We start from the raw sequence: 21493 nt of genomic DNA, 5'->3' as shown, positions 1-21493 counted from the left end.
ACAGAAAAATTTTCACTGCTCTGACACATCAGAGAAAAATTTCACATTTTGATATCACCCCTTAAAATCAAAGAGCAAGGAGCTTCTTTTTTGCCTTAGCATTTTGTACAGGCATTTAACGACCATAGGGGAAGAAATCTGCTGTAGAAGAAGGAGAAATCTCAGTCACATATTGCATTGTGAGCTTCTCGGCTGGAAAACCTCCTGCTCTACCACTACTGCTGCTCCTTAACCCGCAGCTGCATGCGGCAAGTTCGTGCTCCCTGCCTTGGTGTTCCTGCAAGGCATTCTGGGAAATATGGGAAATCAGTTAAATAGATGAGATGATGGAGTACACAAGGCAGCATTACAGTATTTAAGATAACTGCAGGATTGTGCTGAAAATTAGGATGAATTATATATTTTCCTTTATGTTACATAGATGTGGGCCTTGCATTTTTTTCACTTGCTGTATCGACTGCAGTGTGTCTCAACTCATAACTGCTGACTGTACGAATATTTTGTGTGTTTCAGCGTGTGCACATGTCTCATTCTGAGCACTCCTGTCTGACATGAAGTCAATGTGTGTTTTTATTTGCTTTCTAGTATTTTGTGTGCATGTTTAGATGATTTTTCTGTATTTTTCCTTGGCTGAGTGACACAGACATATGGTATGTGGGTGTTTGGCAGATGCTCCTAATCGCTGGCTAGCTTTGCATTTGTATGTGACTGTTTTCGCAAGAGATTCAGATTGGTAGCAAGGGCAATTCACCGCATTTGTTGAAAAAAAGAGGTGGCTGCAGGCTCACAGGAGGGGGGCCCTCTGTGTCCTGTAAAATGTGTGGTGCAGTGAAAGGGAAAAGGTGGGCTACAGAGAAAATATGGTGATGTATGGGGGGGTGCTGCTGGTTGAGGGGGCGACAAGTGTGCAGAAAACCTGCTAAAATCTTTCAACTGAGACAGAGACTAACTATTGCTTTACACATAACACAGTAGGTGAAACTCAAGGGAAAATACTGTCACTTATAAATCACAAAATGTGGGGTGGATGGAGGTGCAGAAAGGTCTCCACTGATTTAGTTTTAGAGGCATGAAATGTTTCTTGTTCAAGGTTATATAAACAGCAATTACACCACCATCTGTTTATTAGTATACAAGGGTCAAACAGTAATTTATGCAGGTGTAACAGGTTCTAGGATCAATTTACCAATTCAAAATAAGTTAAATATTCAGTATTTTTTGATACAACCACTTGGGGACAACAAATACATAAATCCTTAACAGTGGATATATACATACATATATATAGCTGACATTCCACCATGGGAGTTTCTGAACAGAGAGCAGCTGACATCAGCTACCCCAGCTCTCCTCAGAGACCCCAGGTGTTCATACCTTTTATCTAAATCTCCCTCTGCACAGTTTATCTCACATATTCATTTGCACAGTAATTTTCACCCACTGCTGAAACAACCGTCTGTGAATCAGTGTGAGAACTGCACTGACAGGGACTTAATATTTGTTGCGCATGCCCAAGGTCACATTTTTGTCAGTGACCTTGATCCCTGCAACACAGCTCATGGTGACGAAGCTTGCTCACAGCAGATGGAAGGATGCATCTTTCAATGAGATGTTAATCCCAGGTGAAATATTGCTTCAAGCCTCATGAATCTGCTCTTTAACTGGCTCATCCTCCACCAGAGATGGAGTCGCCACACGGAAAATTTAGAGTCTGACATGAGCAGGGCAGACACTCACCGTACAGCCCCCAGTGTGCAGCAAAGCATGAGACAGAAGCCTCCAAAAGCCTCCTCCACAGCGACAGGGGGAAAACTGATATTATCAACTCAAGCCTGAATCCAGTCATTTTCCTCTGAGGGAGATCAGGTGAGGTGTGTGTAAGATGTTTTGAGAGAGGGAGAGGAAGGGAGATGCAAGTAATTGGGAAATCTCGTTGAATTACCACAGAGGAGCGTTCACCCTTGAGGAATCTCAGGTCGTCCTTGTGAGAGGCTACCCATCACACACACACACACACACACACACAACCCCCCCACTCCCCCTCCCGCATCCCTGTCTCCTCCCTCTTCCAACCAAAAAAAAAAAAAAAAAAAAAAAACGCACCCCCCTCCCGCTCCGCTTGCAGATCACCGTATTGGTCGCTGGGATGGAGCTACTGCGCTCCAGAGAGCGGTTAGCGCATTATCACGCGTTTCGCCGGCCCGCGCGTGGGATGCCGTGCAAGTCCGCTGCATAAGAGTGGACAGGTGTAGCACCCCGTGTTGAGTGAAGAATCAGAAGAGAAAATGCCAAAAGAGAGAGAGAAAACACACACACACACACATTATGATAGTACCTGATTTGTGAGCGGGCATCAGCCACTGCTGCGCTCTGTGTCTGCAGCCGTGGAGGGTTCCCCCCACCACCACCCCCACCACCCCTCCCGCTGTAATATTTATGACAAAACGGAGGCAAATTATTCTGGTCACGTTTTTGGCTGACAGCCGGCTGTCCCGGAGAGCGCTGGAGTGAATCGGTGTCCAGTGCTGGAGATAGCGCAGCGCACCGACACCTGCAGTAGGATGTACAGGGAATTCCCACTCACCAAACTGGTAAGTTCAGCACTCGACCACAGCACTTCTTCTAATAAGACTTATTTTGTAATTTCAAGTAAACATATTCAGTGTCAACAAGATTTTTATTTACAAAGGCAACGTGTATTCAGAGACAATAGAACTGAGAGGAGATCTTTTCAAATGAATTAATGTCCTGACCGAAATGAAGTAGATGCTGGGCTGTCTCGTGGAGGGACATGACAGTCCAAACCTATTTTGATTCCGGACCCGAGGCGACAATAACAAATCACCTCACTGTCAGACCAGCACTTATGAGGGGCCTGAGAACATCCTCTGGACTTGGTCAAAGGCTGATTTTGATCGCTCGTTTGTATTGGACATGGAGTGACTGATCTGTGTGACACAAATCCTACAGCAGTTCATGATCATTTTTGTTTTTCTTGTCATGTGCGGTAGCAATGAGACGATACTTGTAACAGAGGAGAAAAGAAAGAAATTGCATCATACACGTTTATGTTGTTTGGAAGAAAAATAACACTATATGTGATTTGTTTTGGTCCACGGAGCGGTGTAGTAATTCTGATCCTTCAAGTCTCTCATTTTCCAGGGACCCACAGTGATTGTTGATATGGTCCAGTCACATGGATGCGAAACGCTTGACATGAAGGTGTCCCGTTTGATCATTTGTAAGAGCTAAGTCTCAGTTCACCAGCTGATATTTTTACATGTAATGTAATGTCAGATAAAATGATCGCATACTGCATGTTGGTCTTGAACTGTCATAAACCCACGAGACCTGGATTTGAAAGGACTGTTTATCCCTTACCCCTCTGCATTTATTCAGCCTACCTTAATTAGAAAAGAGGGAAAACGGTCAGTGTCACTGCAATGTATCTTTTTTTTCAGAGCTTGATAGAGAATTTGCATTTTCTAAGCCTAACTTATGCTTTTATGCAAATTTTAAAACTGAAATATGATTGGTGTCACTGTGCAGCACAGAATTAATCTTTTTTCAACCTAAGTTCCCCTAAGGACATAAATATAGTAATGGTTTTGAAGTCTACAAATACTAGTGTATATTGCCACATGCAATCTAGTCCTGTCTCTGTTTGAATATGGAGCAGTGACAAAGATTGTTCTGAACACTGCTCGCTTGCCCGTGAGATGTAAAATGGGAACATGTGTGATTTGGAGGTAGAAGTGTGGTGTTCTGTGATGGATTTCTTCCTGTTGAACACTGGTGCAAATCAGCATATTCTAGTTAAGGTTATGACTTTGGTCAGTTTTGTCAGTGTGCTGCCTGTTTCCATAAGTTGATCAGCATCACATGAATGATGGGACAGTGTTTTTCATCTTAAATTACAGATCTCCTGGGATTAGGTGTGCAGCAACATATTTTGCTTCTTTAACATGATAGTTTTTCTGTGTCAAAGTTGTAAAAGTTTAGTTGGTCCAGACTTTTAATAATAATTTATATTTGATCACTTTACTTTATTCTGCACCTGCAGCACTTACCGTATTCTCTCACATCACTGCATTCCCATTTTCACTAACCCAGTGCTATGCCACAGTAATGTGTCAACTCACTGGACTGGCCTAAACTACTGATGCAGTGTTATTGCTTAGTAAGTGTGGCTGTGTCATTTATGAACAACCAGAAAATTATGATTTTCCATAATAAGGTCACACTGTCATCTGGAGGATGTAGACTAATTTGTTTTATTTGTAACAACTTATAGTACAAACTTAATTAAATAGTAAATTACATATTGAAAATGCAGCTTGAAAAGAGGATAGAATTGCAAATTAATACAACCAATCACCAATCTTACTTTCACTGTGATTTTTACCAGACACTACAGTTAATTATGCTCTGAAAATGTGTTCTTGAAATTAAATGGCTGACATTAGCACTGCTCACCTCCAAATGAACTTTTTTGATGAGACTGAGTACAAACATGCAGAGGATTAAAGTGTCCACCTTTTCTGTGATGTTTCATGCTTGTGGTGGTGTTGTTTTTCTGCACACACGCGTGTCTGTTTCCTTTTCTTTGCCCACATAAAATCTCTGCCATGAATCCCAAAGGGACAGTTGTTTGTAACATATTCCTATTTCCATTCACTCTCGTGGCAGCAGCCTGTGTGTTTTTTTCTTTGCATTTGGGTCATTGTGTGTTTGCATGTATTTATAGAGAAGCTTTGATGCTGCTGGTGGGCAAATATTCCACCACACGTGTCACTCTCCAGCTAGATGCCGCAGCGTAGTTGAGGGAAGCTGTCATGTTTTGTTTCAGGGCAATGTGCAAAGGAGTACTGTACCTCTGATCTGATTTATTGATTGAAAAGTTTTATTTGCTTTTTACATAATAGCACTGAAGAAGAGGTGGTCAGAGTCTTGTTGTGGGCATTACACCACAACAACAGTGTGGGAAAAGCACACAAGATTTACGTAAGAGCAGCTCCACTGTCATAAAAAGTTCCCAGAAAGCTTCTGTAAGTGTTGGATTTATTGTGATTGTAAATTAATATCTTAGGTTCTTAGGTTTACAGTGTATATGAAGGATGAGAGAGACTCAGAATATTTTTCCCAGTTTTGTTTGTGAAACTAATAGTTCAAAAAGTCTGTTTTTCACTGGCAATGCAAATTTGTCAAGCTAACATTAATATATCATAACTGTGTCTATTATTTTGTCTTGTAAACAGAAGGCTGGACTGTATATAGCATTGGAGAAGAAACCATTTACCACTGTGAAAGTTTCCACCAGCATTAATGGCAGCTCTCAACTGTATTTAAGGAATTTAAACTCTGTTTATATTTGTATTTTCCTAATTTAGAGCAGCATTTTTGACTGCATCACATCCTCTTAAATCAGCCTAGTTGACCCAGGACAAAGAGCCATCTTGCAAACCTTTCTGCTCCCTTTGAGCATTGAAAATAAAAGTACACACATCCTTGCCTAAAACCATTAAAGGGACAAAACAAGAAGCCTCTGAACAAGTATAAGAGAAAAAACTCAAAGCATAATAAACACCAGTAACTCACTTGCATGCAGACTTATGGCTGAGACCGCTCATCCCTCTTGTCAGTGCGCTCATGTTCGCCACATGAAATTAAAAGCACGCAACTCTTAATTCCCTAACCTAATATAGTAAACAAAAAACGTCCCTCAAAGTGTGTGAGCGCATGGAAACAGAGAGGTGAAGGAGTCCTCAGCACCAGATAAGACAAGAGCAGGAGGATGACAGTGAAAAAGCAAACCACGAAGAGCAAATAGAGAGAAGAGATGGAACAATAAATCATTAGAGGAGTGGAGTGACCACAGTGACTATCAAGAGGAGGGAGACAGATGCAGCATGGAGGAGAAGACCCACATACAAAGACTTTATAGACTCACTGTGGCCACCCATGTGTAGAACAGGAATACAGCTGCTTATGTCTCACATGACATATTTAGATATGTTTTCTATATAATTACATGTGTATTTTCATGCTCCTGATATACCTGCTACATTAGCTGGAAGCTGACAGACATGAGGTTTAAGTGTAAATGAGGTTTGATTGGCACCACAAGTATTTAGCGTGTGCCTCATTTACTTTGCCTCTCGTAATGGTTTTCTTATGAAACCTCTCCATGTGGGAATAGAAAACGAATCCATAATTTTTGGGTTGTGTGTATTTATGTGTGTGCTGGTTTTCCCCCTCCCTCAGGTATATCATTATGGCATGATGGTGCAGATGCCTCTTGGCCAAAGATATCCTGTCTGCAGGAGATAAATGGCATTAATTGAGCTCTAATTGCCTTGCAGAGTGAAAGAGCTTAATCATTTTAACCTGAAGCAGAGAACTTCAGTCTTTCTTTTTCTGCTACCCCATCAGTTCCACTTACTCTTTTGCTTATTCCATTGCCTTAAAACTTATGTTTCAAGTTTCTGACCTCTTAATCAGACAGCTATAAAACATGATAATTTGTTACATAGAGAGATTTCTCTCTCTGTAGGCACTGACCTGCTGAAGCAAAGTGTGATCAAATTGTCCTAATTAGAATTTTTCTTTTAAATCACTACTCTGCTTGGTTTCACACGGTTTCATTGGGATGCCTGGTTAAAGCTATCCATTGGAGTTTCTGTCCACTAGTAGCACTATGGAGCAATGGTTGAATGATGGGTCCCTGTTTTATTCATTTGAGCAAGTTTATTCAAACACGTGCAACACCATACACTTTACTGCCAGTCATCAGACATGTTATGGTTTGGATTTTCAGTCTCCTCATTCATCCTTTCATTGATTCAGTCCAGTTGTTGGTGCGTCCATGTTCAAATTCTACTGCCATTTCAGACCCCACCACTCCCACCAGCCACTAGAACCACCTGACCTGCTCCTCCTCCCCACTCACCTATTCCCCATTCCCTGTTAAGCTCCCTAGCATATGCATACCGATCCATTTCCACTTGCTCTCTGCCAGATTCTTTGTGCCATGTCCCTTCACTTTCCAGCACTCTGCTCTCTGCCTGCCAGTGTTGATCCTGATTGTGTTTTTTGACCTTGCCTGTTTTTTTTTGTTGTTTTTTTTTTGTTTTGTTTTTGTTTTTTTAATTTGCCTCAGCCCAACCCTTTATACTTTCTTTGTCTGCTTGGATAATGTTTTCTATTCTAAGACTTTTTACTTTAACGTTTGCTCCTTTTCTGAGAGCCGTGTCACAAACCGTTGTTGATCAAAAGCTTAGACAATAAACTGGGTGTGTTCAACAGAGTGTGGGAAAAAAATCCATTGAAATAGCTCTTGAAATTACCTTTCCATTTAAAAGTGACAGGCTGTAAAAACCAAACCCCTTCAAAGTCCATGTGTGAAAAAAGTAGTTTGTATTAATTCAGACTTTGATGAGGCTCCCTTCTGATTCGCAGTGTGTAAAATCAGCAGAGTGCCCCTTTAATTGTTAAAAAAAAATCTAAGAGAGAGTAAAGAAACTCTACAATTCTGGGTCAGCATCTTCTATTAGTGTGAGTGTGATTATGTTCAGTGCAGCAGTGCAAGCATGTGTACATGAGCGAGGCTCAAAGCTTTTTCCTAACAGTGGCGAACTGGGCCTGTTATCACATAAACAGCTGCTGGTCTGGTGCTTTGTCACCAGGGCAGCATTAAAGCAACCGCAGACCCTGAACCATGACTCAACTATTTATTCACAAGACTCTAACACAACAACAACAACAAAATTGACACAGGTTTATACAGCATGCAGGCTACATCAGTATGGTGAGTGCATTTGGACAATCCATTAACTCCTGGTGACAAGTGCTGTCGAAATGGAGAGATGGAGCGAGATGTTGCTAATCATAAGCAATCACTTCAGAGCACATAAGGAATGTAGGAGTAATTACTGGTATAATAGAAATATAATTAACACTGTTAAATCTCTCAATTTTATCCTGTTTTATTGTCTTACCATCATTATTACTAATCATAGCTATTCTATTCGAACAGCTTTCCAAAGCACTGATTTACGTAACATTCTCTACTTGCCATGACTCAGTTTTACTTCATCTCGCCAGCTTTCACACTTGATTTTGATTTCTTCTTGTTTTAAAGAACTGTGATTGCAAGGCAGGCTTGATTAGCGCTTACTGATGGGTGGCGCTTGTAATAGCAAAATTACAGGCTCGGGACGTCATAGCTGGATATAGGATACAGAGGAGAGTCTTTAATGAATGGTGAAGCCAAATGAGATCCATCAAACGCGCTGTCAGGTGGTAATGATGCCTCACACCCTGTGGACCAGAGATGTCTAGAGACCAAGGTCTTCTTTCTATACAGAGCTGTTTGTATGCATTACAGGCTGTGATAATTTAGCAGCCCACTATAGCTTCCTTATTGATGTTCTGATAGCAGCCTGTCAGAATTGTGGGATATATAGTGACTGGACATATGAGTTTTTATTTTACCTGCAAGGTCTCTGATGTAGTGACAGCTATCTGCAAGAGACTGCTTGTGCTGTTGCATCATGAAGCTCTAGTTTAATATTCAGAATCACAGTCTATCCAGGCTGATCTGTGGGGATTACACAAAGATATTGTGCAGTGTAAAAGCAAAGAGCCATGTGCTGGTTGTAAGATGGATGGTGAGGAGGGGAGGGGAGGGGAGGCGAGGCGGCGCAACTGGGACTATTCAAAAGAGAGATGGATAGAGGTAGTGAGCAGGGAACAAACATTCCCCTCCAGCAAGCACACAACTCAGCATCCATCTGCACGCCCCTAAGCCTCCCTCCCATCCATCACTCCCTCAATGCGCTTACCTCCCCATTTTCATCTTACCTCCCGTTACCTCCATGCCTTTCTCCCCTAACTTGTCTCAGACATAAGTGCACTTTCTTAAGCACACAAGATGTCATTCAGCGCAGATAGTGATCCATCTTCCGCTGTTTCCACGGCGAGTTTTACAGGCCAGGGAGTGCATGCAGAGACGTGGGCTGGCAGTGGGTGGCCGTGTGGGTGGGTGGCAGTTAGCGATACATTGTGAACTACATGGTGTGCTTGTGTGTCTTCTGTAAGCTTGGCAGGAGCTGCGATAACCCATTTTTAAATTGTACAGTGTTAAGTGTTGCTTGGCCTCACTTGAAGAGGAGCAGTGTTGGTTTTAACACTTCCAGAGTTACACTCCCACCTGTAATAAACATACAGTATTCAGTCTGCTGTGCGTTCTCAAATTAAAACTGCATTTCTCTTGAAGTTCCTGAAGCTATCCTGATCAGAAACGCATCAGATAGGTTGGGATGTTGTTGCTCTCACTGAGCAGGGTTGTGTTGTTGGCCTGTCCAGGCTGGTTTGTTGGAAGCCTGCCAGGGATGTTGCTGCCCAGCTGGTGGCTGCTTGCTGTTAGCACTGCTGGATGAATTGAGTGGGAAAATTAAGCCTTTGATCGATTGTCTCACTGCAGACATTAGGAATACCTAAGACAGCCATGAGTCAGCGTACTGCATGCACCACCATCCGCTTTGCTTTCTGCCTTTTCCCACTTTTTCTCCTTCACCCTCCCCTCCCTTCTTTTCTGTCTTTCTCTCTTCTCTGTTTCCCCCCTTCTTTCCTAAATGTCAACTTTTGGTGTCAGTCCCATAGAATCAAAGAGCAAAGGCTTCTTTGTAGTCTCACCATTTTGTACTGACATTTTACAATTTTACAAGGAAAAAAAAAACATCAAAGAAGAAACAGATAACAATTTCTCTATGGGTAGAAGCCTAAATGAACCATAACACAATGCAGCTACACTGCCATCTTTGTCTTTCTGTAGTCAGATACACTGCCCTTGTGTAAACTTGTTATTTTGTTGTCTGAACAACCAGGGACTGATTGCTACCAAAGGATTTTCTTTTTCCAATCTATTTTTTTGGGGAAAAAACTGATACACATCTACTTTGGCTATTGTTGTCTCATGTAAACAGCACTGATGATCCGTGTCCCTGAGTGGATCTGAGCGCAGAGAGGACCTGGATGATTTCCAGCAGCTGAATATAAACAGCAGCAGGTATGCAGATTGAAAATAAGGACGCCTGCCAACAGGACAGACTAACTGGGCTGACTTGAAGCAATCCATTGTGGGAGCTTACTCAAACCTAAAGGGAGGTGTGATCTACCAAACATGAGTTTTCAGATAAACATTAGATGGCCACGACATCGGTTGATGGAATTAAGTCTGAGCTGCGTATTTGTCCTGCCTTCTACTCAAACTACTATACTTGTGCTGTTTAACTTACAGTAAGGTGCTCACACAAATAGTCAGAAAACAACAAACCAGAAACAAACTACTCTATACTTACCCCAACTACCACTTAGAAATTACTGCATAGAGATTCAGCAGGCATTGTCTCCTGCAGAAAGATGTTACACTAGATATGCACACTAAGCATATAAAGTTTTTACAGAGGGCACAGGCGCTGCTTACATTTAAATAATTTGCAAACTAAAGTCTCACGTGTACCAACCACATTGTCACCTTTGGATCGCCAGAGAGAGAGATGAAAATAAGAGGACTGCTCTCGGGCCCGGTGCAGGATCAGCACTTTCAAGAGCAGTAGGTTGAGACCCCGGTACGCAGCAACACGACAGACAGCACTCATGACACAAAGGGCCAGATTTAATAAACTGTTTCTGCCTCATTTCAGACGTGCCTGGAATTGTGTGTTTGCGTGTGTCTGTGTGAGTGTGTGTACTGTTTATCAGACAGGTGCACTGGCATGGAAGTGCAGTCTCCCTGTCATCTGAGGCCTGTCTTGAGTGAAATGAAGTGAAGTGTGTCTCTATCCATTAAAGGGAGGATCATGCATATGAAATTATAGTGTATCCACCAGCTGATGCGGCTTGCGAGAGTCAGTTTTGTTCAGAATAATTTGTGGGTCCAAAACAGTTTCTCTGAATGAAAAAAAAAGAGAAATAATAATATGAAGCAAAACAAAATGTCTGACTAAACACAGGGGACAAAGAGTTGTGGCTGTGTCATTAACTTTAAACTTGAATTTGACCTTGGCATCCCACTGAGCTGCTGGATCACTATGTTGATTGCACCCTTGGTAAACCTTTTGCAAAGTGTGTTCTGCTGCAGTTATCTTCGGAGTCTGGTGAGAAATCACCTGTACCAGTGTCATCTACATCCTCCACCAGCTCTGGTTTGAGCATCTGCTTGGTGAAGCACTCTGTCTACCGTGGTGTGCTGCAACCTGAACAAAACTTTTGTTATTATTATTTAAATTTTTCAGTGCACATTTCTTAATTTTGTTTGTGCCCATATGAGCATGTCGTGTTAGTTCCAGCCTTGCTCGTGGCCTACAGTACATACTCTGTACGTTGGACATTATCCATCCTGTTCCTCTGACATATCCTCTCAGTGTGCTAATGTAGTGTGTTATTTCACCAAGACATACCTAACAAACAGGCAGAGAAAATGAAATGCCTCACACTATGTTGCAAGCTTGCTGTTTGTCTTTGTGTTGGGCAGAAGTAATTTAGCCTCTGGCATGAAATGTTGTCAGGCAAAGAAAAGCTAAATACATGGGCAGCTTATAGTGTGTGTACGCAAGCTTGCGAGAGAGAGGAGAAAAAAGTTAGAAAAGAAGGAGAGAAACTGAAAGTCTCACACTGACAGCAGAATCTGCTCTAGCATTTACCCTCTGATACTATGAAAAGGGGCCTGACAACCTGTCATCTCCTGCTCGACACCTATAATAACCCTGACAACAGGGGTCCGGGAAGTTGTGCAGTCTAGGACACTGTCAGTTTGTTGTTGTTGTTTTGGAGCAAAGCACAGAATCCAAAGTAATTGAGACACCAGGTTAGATGAAAACATCTGCAAAGCCAAGGCAAAATGTGTTGACAATAGTTACTCATTTGATTATTATAAAACTCGTTATTTAGCTTTCAATACATAATTGTAAATTATGACTGAAGAGGAGGCACATGAGTTCACCAAAACCAATTCAAGACTGTGACTGAAATGCAGTCACCCCCTATGATGCTCACTCGACAGTACCCAACAGAACTGTTGGTTAAAAAAGGCGAGCTTCATATTTTTGCCTTCAGATTAACTACCAAAGCAGAGCTGTCAGAGCACTTGTCAGACTTTTCAGATTTTAATGTCTGTTCGTTTCCTAATATAACACGTTTTGTAGTCCACGCCTTGAGCTCACTCTGTCCCTTCCCTTTCTGTCTGACTTGTCAATCACAGGATGTAATATATGATGCCAAAGACACCTTGTCTCCAGCTATTTTCTCCTGGCCACAACTTTCTCAGCCAACTTGCACAGAAATACACACATGCGTACCCTCTGGTTGGTTGTCAGCTGTATAATACAGTGATTAGAACCAAAACATTATCACAGGTGACAGCAGCGCACTATCGTGGACTTCTGTGGCTTGTTACCACAACCACAAATTGAATAGATCTGTAACCTCAAATGAACCGGAGTATTTACATCTCCCACTGAAACACACGGACACTGGTGATTATAGGAAAAGCTACCGAAAGTTCAGCACCCTGTCTACACATTTTAATTTTCCTCCTCCCTCTCTCCCTGTAAAAACCAGAATATTGTGACTTTTCCTGCCCGCAGGTCAGAGCCACAGCTGCTCATATAAAGGGCTTCTGACATTTTGTCTTGCCCCCAAACCACACGCTAACGCAGACGTTTTCTACTCTTTTGTCTGTGGCTCCTTGAATCTCTTACCAGTTCATCACACTGCTAAGTATCCAATACCATAGGCCTGATTGTGGCTCATTGTGTGAGGCTCTTAGTCATAGAATACCATAAATTACTCCTGTTGAAAGCTACTGAGCCTGGTCATTCCACAATCATCCCCTCCTAATTAGAACTGTTAAGAGAAACAGATGATGGCCTAATTTGACTTTGATGAGACTGATCAAATCAGTAAAGGTAAAACTGAACCTGTCTCTGTTTTGTTTTCAGATTATCTGTATTTAGATCACAGTTGTGTTATACTATCTTTTGTTAACCTTGCTGTGCTTATAATCCCAAGGCTATGTATTTAGCTCTACACACGCATATCTTTCCCTGACATGAATTTACTGCAGTACTTCGAAGAACCTGCTCATGAGCTGGAGGACACTGGTTGGTCAATGTAGTATTGACATGTACATTTCCTCTGCAATTGGAGCAAGTGATTGACTATCAAATATAAGGAGTTTGTCTTTGGGGCCCATGATCCTCTGTTGCACCATGTTGTCCACCATATTGAACAAAGAGAGTAAACACAATTGACTGTGATTACATTTTTAAGGTCACAGCCCTCAGAATATTCTTGTTAGACATTGAGTGTGAATAGTCTCGAACACATGAGTGGATCCAGGATTAAGATTTTACTCCCAGGACTCTGTGAAATTAAATGGGCAAATTTCCATTCTCAGTTTAATACTTTCTTGACTATTGTGGGGATAGGGGAAATATTACAAATACAAAAGCTGCCTCCAGAATAAAAAAAACTCAACCTTTGTTTGCTAAAGTCACATACTTAGTGATACTGTGATCAAGTAAACGGAGAGCACTATTGTTTAACTGCAGCAGGTGTTACAGGGAGGGAATAGAACAAATTCACTCACAGCTATTTTATGCAGCGCTCAAAATGAGACCACAGGTACCCATGAGGGCATGAGATAGCAAGTGTGTTTGTGTGCTCCCTTGCCTCAGGCTTGTTAAATGGGCAGATCGATGATGCTTTAAATCAATGTTCCAGCAACACTGCAAACCCCATGGAACCCATTAGTGGATTAAGATAGACCACTGTTCCACACTGAGTCCTGTTCTGCCTGCAGGTCCTTTCCACATGACAAATGGGAGGAAAAACTGTGAAATAAAACAAAGGGAAAAGGGCAAACAAGAGGGTGAGAACAAAAGCTGTGGCGGAGGAAAGGTTGACAGCGAAGGCTGGGGTCAGTGCTGCCAGTAAGAACGCACCTGTAGCTCTACTTCATTCAGAGAGTCAGGGAGGGAATAGTTTCTCTTTCTTACCATACACACAGACAGAGGATCTTCTCTCGAATCAACCAGCAGTTTATATGATTCCTTCCCAGGCACAGGAGAGCACCCAGCCAGCTGTGAATAACATGCTCTACATGCAAAGTAGTCTGTCTCAGCCAGTAAACTGAAAAGGGAACAGAGTGGGATGGGATGTGAGGGATGTAGGAGAGCAGAGGAGAAAGGGGAGTGTTGAGAGAGGATGCCAGGGGAACTGGTCTTTCTCTGCTAGCACTGTTTATGTGCCACTGTCTGTGGATCATTGATCCATTCGTCTTCATTACGTCTCCCTGTGAGAACTATTAACTGCTGCCACCCTCAGTTGGGTGCCTGCTACGTTGACATGCACTACACTGTCTCTCTACCTGCCCACCAATGTCCCTGGCACCTTTCCTCCTTGGAGGTAGAGGCTGACAGTTTTATAGTGCTTGTGGAAAAAAACAAGACAGGATATACAGGAGGGTTTTCTATTGCCATTTACTGGATTTGTAGAGGCATTAATTGTCTTCACGGGGTGAGTTGTCAATGATGGAGGAACAGGTAAAGGTAGATGTAACTACTATACACACCATGTAGTATGTTACAGGTGTGGTTGATTTTTATATGTTTGCTTTATCCTTCAAGCTCCTTTTATGTTGCATAAGAACGATTCAAGCATCCACCCACTCATGCTCATGAGAAGCATGGTTATATCTCTGAAACAGAATTCAGCATAGTATATGAACTGTAAGCATAGCCAGGAAATAAATCCCTGTTGGTTTGTTAAAATCTGTAGACTGTTCAGGGATCCCCTGCTGAGTCCCTGCTTACTGCGCTCATACCTCCAAATGTCCCCCAAGAGATATCCCGCCCCAATTCTTCCCTCCTCAACCGTTGCTATTGTCGATGCGAAGCGTGTTGTCTAACTGCCTGAGCCCAGTGAGACATCATGGGTCATCAGCAGCAGCTTGAACTGCACCCCATGATTCCAATCAACTGCCAAGATCACTTTCACCTCGCTATGTCAACTCATAGTTGCTTTTCACTTGTGAAATCTGACAAGATTGACTTGTACTTGTTGTACAGTGTTATTTTTGAGTAAATATGAGACAGGCTGTCTGCTAAACTGCTTGATCTTTCTCTGTCCTCTGTCTGTCCGCCTCTCAAATCAAGTTTATTTATATAGCACATTTAAAAGAAGAGTTGATCAAAGTGCTGTACACATTTTAGTTAAAGGGAATAACAATAGCATGGCAAGTAAAAAATTATAAGATCCAACACAATATCAAAATGTCTCTTTTTTTTCAGAGAATCAACCACAGATCTGACTGTCGTCCTCACTGCTGTCTCGTTTGACCCGGGGGAAAAGGAAAGACAGAGCATGGTCTGGTGTTGGGGCCACTGTTGCTATGTGTGAAGGAGTGCTGTGGCGTCAATGGAGACCGAAGGCTATCGTGACCTCCTGGAGACCAGTGATGGTCAGGGGGTAGGCCTGCTGGATGGAGGGGGCGAGGTGGGTGTGGAGGAGGGTTGGAGCACGCCCTATCCTCTGGGATTCCAGGTATCTTTGACCACTGTGCTGATGCTGGAGCTGGTGCTGGGCTTCAGTAGCAATCTGACCGTACTTGTGCTCTACTGTGCTCAGTCCAACCTAGTGGACTCAGTCAGCAACCTAGTCACAGTCAATCTACATGTGCTGGACATACTGGTCTGCGTGCTGTGTCTGCCACTGACTGTGGCTGTGATCCTGGTCCCAGCTAATGGAAGCGGAGTCAGCAGCCTGGCTACGCTGTGCTGCTTTCACGAGGCCTGTGTCACGTTCACCAGCGTGGCCACAGCGGTCAATGTGCTTGTAATCAGTTTGGACCGATACGACATCTCAGTGCGCCCAGCCAGCCGTCTGCTGACCCCGAGGCGTGCTGCGCTGCTCCTGGCAGCAGTGTGGGCCGTGTCTCTGGCTGTCTTCTTCCTGCCCTTCCTTGAGGGGGATTTCTTCTCTTCGCAGGTTGAGGATGGTGAGGATGAGCAGCCGGAAAGGCAGAACAATGATTCTGAGCTCACTACTGGACTGACCCCCATTTTTTCCTCCATTTCTCCTTCCATATTACCCTCCACCCATCCCTCCTCTCCCTCACACCACCTGCCTCCAGTATGGCAGAACAGGACACTGCTGTGTGTTGGAGGGCAAGGTTATTACACAGGCCTGGCTATGTATTACCATTTATTACTCCAAGTGCCCTGCTTCTTCATCGCTGTGGCTGTCATGTTGTTCACCTACTCCAAGATCCTACAGGCCCTCAACATTCGCATTGGCTCCCACATGATGAGGAGTACACGTACAAAGGACTCCACCTGCAGGATACGCTGCAGGAGGCGGAAGAGGAAGGACCTGAGCCTGCCCACAGAGGTAGTGTCCTCCAACCAGAACCAAAACCTCAACCATCCTCCCCTCATCCCCTCTCCTACCCCTACACCAACATCACCCCCACCGCTCTCCTCCATGCCCCAAGGGATGTCTGACAGCGGTGCAACAGTCACTACTGTCAGCACTGCCGCCACCACTCCCATTGCAACCACACCAGCCACCCCTGCCTCTCCAACCCCAGCTTCAGCTTCAACCTCAGCGCAGACCCATGCCACCTCACCACTGCCTGCCTCCTCCATGGGCGTCCAGGCCTCAGTTTCTGCCATCATCGCCTTGAGGCGTGCCGTGCGCAGGCACAGGGACCGCCGAGAACGTCAACGCCGTGTCCTGAAAATGTCCCTAATCATCATATCTACCTTCCTGGGCTGCTGGGCCCCTCTGTCTGCAGTCAACGTTCTGATCTTGTGTCTGGGTCCCAGCGATGGTCTGGTGCGACTCCGCCTCTGCTTCTTAGCGATGGCTTATGGAACCACAATCTTTCATCCCCTGCTCTATGCTTTCACCAGGCAGAAGCTGCGCCGCGCCCTCAAAACACGTGTCAAGAAAAGGGTAGTGTCCCTTCTGCAGGTGGACCCAGCTGTCAGTGGGGGGACAGTTATTCATAACTCCTGGGTGGAGGGGGGAGGCCAGAGGAAGAGTCGCAAGCCGCGGGTGGAGGCCAGCGATGGCACTGATCGATGCCTCACGGAGGCAGTGAGGGAATGACGCTGGTCTCAAGCGTGCACACGTGTGTTTGCATGTGTGAGTGCGTATGTGTGAATTTGAAGGACTGTATGTATCTTACCAGTTTGCTAGAGATGGATCCTGTGTATATTTGTGCATGGGTCTGACAGAAGTAAGAGCCAGTTTGTTTACAAAGGTCGGAACAAATCCCATGACCTCTGGTTCATTGCAGATGTGGAGACAGGTGAGTCCTGGGCTCTAATTAGAGGCAGCTTTCTGCTCTCCTTACACAGACCCTCATTAGTCCACTTCCTGAATGACAAGGTGGCCACTGTTTCTCCATGACAACACTGGCCAAGCATTATTATCAACACCATAGCCACTGCTAGTGTGCACCCCACGTGTATGATAAGGGTTAGATCACAGCAAATGCATACATCATTGCTCCTGCGTGCACTTTCAACTTGCATGTGCATGTACATGTGCACAGACACATACACACACATACAAACACATACACATACACACACAAACACTTAATGCACACTGATCTATATTTTAGTCATTATCTGTGAAAGCACACCAATATCTACCTGCACAGATATTCTCAGTGAGAAAAATATTAATGGGAGTCTATATTTATCTTTTTTTCCCTTATTTTTTCATGCCTTAATTGAGTTATTGATATATTCTCATGGTGCTGAATGTCCTGCTGTATGTTTACAACAATGTATCAGAGTGAAAGTGTTTGCACATGCTGTATATGGTATAGCAAATTCTTGGCAGGTAAATGCATTCAGATTCAAAGTTTACAGGCTCACGTGAAACTACCAGGGAACTGCAAAAAAACCTGACTCAGATTTCATTTCCAATAAGCACCATATTTTAGAAGAATGTGTGCAAGTTAAAGCTAAAAGGCATGATTTTTCTTTTCTTTTGGAAAATAAACTTTGACAGTGATGGCAAGGATATTTGTGTGACTGTGTTTGTATGATTACAAGTGTGCATGTACATGTCTGTTTGCGTGTGTAACAAGTGCGCAGTTGCATAAATGGATAAACCAGCGTGTGTGTCCATGATTATGTGCAATAAATCATGAGCAAAGCAATGACCCCTAGGATGTGAACAAAGAATGTGAACACAGAATTGTTTGTTTTCTTTTTATGCTTTAGATTACAGGGGGAAGAGAGAAGAAAGGGGACTTAATCTTCTGATTAACAACAGAAGACCACTGGGCATAATACAAAAACAGATTATGTGGAGCAATTGTAACTATGTGTATATGACAGGCCACTGTAATATTATTGAAATTGTATCACTTCAGTTTTAAAGCGGGAATCAAAGGGCAATATTTTGTGAAAACTTCATTAAAACTGTCACTGTAGTCATTGCAGGTTGACTAGCATCTTAAACCAGAGAAATCCAAACATGGAGAAAACAACCACTGACATGGGACATCTCCACATGTTAGCTGTTTGTTGCTCTGGAGAACAGAGTCACTGCTTTTGGACAACACTTTGAATGACTGCAGAGACAGACAGACCTATCAGCTTCTGGACTGAGTCCTGGACATGTTATACTACATCAGTATCTCTCTTTCTCCTCAGGGCTTCATGTCTCATTTCCAGACATGCTGGACATAAAACAATAAACCAGTCCTCAATCTGCTGTTGTAATATGGGTCTTACAGTAGGTTAACGATTTATGTCGGTTAGTAGATAAAGTACACTTTAAACTTTGTACGGGCTCAAGTCTTAGAGAGCTCCTTGGGCTTTGGGCTATCCTCTCCTTCATCCTCGCCCCTTTTACACTATTTGTGAGCGACAGAAAACAGTAATTCTTGTGTATTCATGTACATTTTTCAGGGATGTAAATACTAAAGTGTCCATTTTGAGTCTTAGTAAAAAATAAAAATAAAAACAATAATATTTTTTTTTTTTTTGGTCACAATCATCTGCCGGACAGAAAATCAGCCATTGTGATAAACTCGGAGTGAGTTGGAAAGTTACTGTAAAGAGAAAATCCATGTAAACGTATTTGTGTTAATACTATATGTGTGTACACTGTACTGTACATTTATGACCATGTGTATAGAGAAATATTAGTATTGTATAAGATTTATATTGTGTGTTATTGTATAGCAGAGAACAGAATCTGTATTAAAAAGGTGATCTATCTAAGATTTGATCTATTTGTTCATTGTGTCAATTCATACATGTTTCATCCTCAAGGTATTGTTTGCTGCTGTATCGATTTTTACTTACAAGGATATTTAATTACACCAGAAAAGCCATTATACAGTATAAATTGAGAAGAAATGGCACATTGTTTTCCATTGTTTGCTTTTTAAAAAAGAAAGGTTTGTCACTAGCCTTTCATCACAGTTGCAGCTATATAATTTCAAGAGGGAGCTGCTCTGATTCATCCTGCTCTGGGTGACTTGGGATGCCCTCCATCTCTCATCCTCTGCACCTTACTGTCCGAATCTGTCTCTCTTGTTTCCAGCTGTCCCTGCCTTTCCACATTTCCTGTTTCCACTCCCCATTTCTCTGATCCCTAAATTTAGAAACTCCGTCCCAGATACTTGCAGTATTTAGTGCTGAGTGTAGTGAACCCCTCACTATGCCTCACTGTGATGTGCTAATCACCAGTGCTAATGAAGATGAAACTTGTTAGTCAGGTAAGCATCTGTCGAGGCAGTTCGTTTTCTTGATGTTGACTCTTCTTTTTTTTTCTTTTTTTTAATAGAACAAATCTGTCTGTACATGTGGTGTGTGGCGAGTGTTTGTTGCCTTACTGATTTGTGCAGTGACTCAACGCTGAAGATTCCTCCATCCCGCTTGATAATCTCATCAGTCCCCTCCTCTCCCACACACCCCTCTGTTTCCTCCCTTGGTTCTCCTTCTCTTTATTCCGCCGGTCTGCATCTCTCTCATCTCTTATCCACACTCAGGCCTTCCAGAACAAAGAGAGGAACAGCTGCAGTGTCTGTGAAGGAAGGAAAGTCACCTTGGGGGTGACAGAGGAACAAAAACGTGAGACTGAGATGGAGAGAGAGAGAGAGTGAGAGGCAGTGTGGAGGGGAGATTAGGGGGAAAAGAGGGAAGGGAAGGGAGGCATAGAAGCTGGCATCGGGACAGCATATGACTAATAAAGGGACGCACTGCATCACTGCAGAACCTCATTAGAAAAAAAGGAAAAACAATACTAATGGTAAGTACAGAATGATAAAAATAGAGAGCTTCACTGTTTTCTACCACTGATGGCCCAGGAGAGTCTTACAATATTGCTCCTGCCTATCATACTGTGAAAATGTCTTCATATGTGGGTGTCATCCAAAAACATCCAAGTCATAAGTCAAAATAGCCATCCAGTAAGTATTTAAAGTCTATCCCTTTTTAGTGATTTATGGTAAATAATTCAACCAGTATTGACTTTGACAAATGTTTTGGCCACTGTCTGAGCTTAGTAATGGATGAAATAATGAACAATAGACTGACAGTGTTTTGACAGGGCTTTGCATACCTGTTGGTCCCAGTTCTTGCAGAGGCCTTGTGTTTTGATTTGGCCAATATGTTACCTGACGCTGAGACGTTTATCAGTGTTGTCTTCAAGGAGCACTCTACATGTAGGCTACTGCAATGTAGATTTTAAAGTGGCTGAAATTGCATACTGATTTGTCACAGACCTAAATAAGAGAAAAGTAATTCAACATGTATTCTGTTAATATGCCAAATGCAGGAAATACTCTAAAATATATATCACTGAAGGTAATTACATTATTAAGGATGCAAGCTTTCTATATCTATTATATAGCCTACATTAAAGACGAGAATAACGGGATAAAATTATCATAAATTCTCCCAATAATGCTGAATTTCAATTTCAAACGAGCCCCGTAGATTTTATTCTCAATTTATTGTTATTTTCAATTGACAGAGGTTCAACGGTGAATATATGCTCAGTAGTGTTTTATGGTCAGCAATGGCGCCATCTTGTGTTCAATCGGTAGAACGACCAGCTGGACAGGGATAAAATCCCGTAATTCCTTCCCGTGTTTTTCTTTTTTTTCACCGGCATTGCTGGTAGACTGTCTACCGTCTGTGACTCTTATGGTTACCGTTATCTTTTATTTTTCGTGTGTTTTATTTTCCGTGTGGCTTAGAAACTTTTGGAGGTGGAGGAGCTCCTCACTCGGCTCCACAGGACCTGTGGCGTTTCCAGTTAGCCAGCTTAGGTAGCTAGCTCAGGTAGCTAGGTACGATTTTCATAGAAATCACACAGTTTCCAAGGTATATAGATCGATACATTCGGGATGTAAACATGTAATCATATTCGTATCAGGCATCGTGTACAACGC

General features: G+C 42.8%; 1 protein-coding gene across 1 annotated transcript; it reads left to right on the top strand.

Annotated features, from left to right (window-relative positions):
* The first annotated feature begins 2154 nt into the window (after window positions 1-2154).
* On the top strand, window positions 2155-19315 carry LOC108889855 (G-protein coupled receptor 22). Its single transcript, XM_018686513.2, has 2 exons — window positions 2155-2591; window positions 15354-19315. Exon 2 carries the CDS (start codon window positions 15481-15483, stop codon window positions 17173-17175), a length of 1695 nt encoding a protein of 564 aa, XP_018542029.1. The 5' UTR covers window positions 2155-2591; window positions 15354-15480; the 3' UTR covers window positions 17176-19315.
* The last annotated feature ends 2178 nt before the right edge of the window (window positions 19316-21493 follow it).

This window comes from Lates calcarifer, linkage group LG12, assembly GCF_001640805.2.
Source record: "Lates calcarifer isolate ASB-BC8 linkage group LG12, TLL_Latcal_v3, whole genome shotgun sequence".
Lineage (NCBI taxonomy): Eukaryota > Metazoa > Chordata > Actinopteri > Centropomidae > Lates > Lates calcarifer.
Note: the sequence above shows the minus strand (reverse complement) of the source record. Positions and strands in the feature narration are given on the sequence as shown.

Bases quoted from the DNA above. Each gene is read 5' to 3' on its own strand.
- LOC108889855 (XM_018686513.2), top strand. From the start codon at position 15,481: ATGGAGACCGAAGGCTATCGTGACCTCCTGGAGACCAGTGATGGTCAG.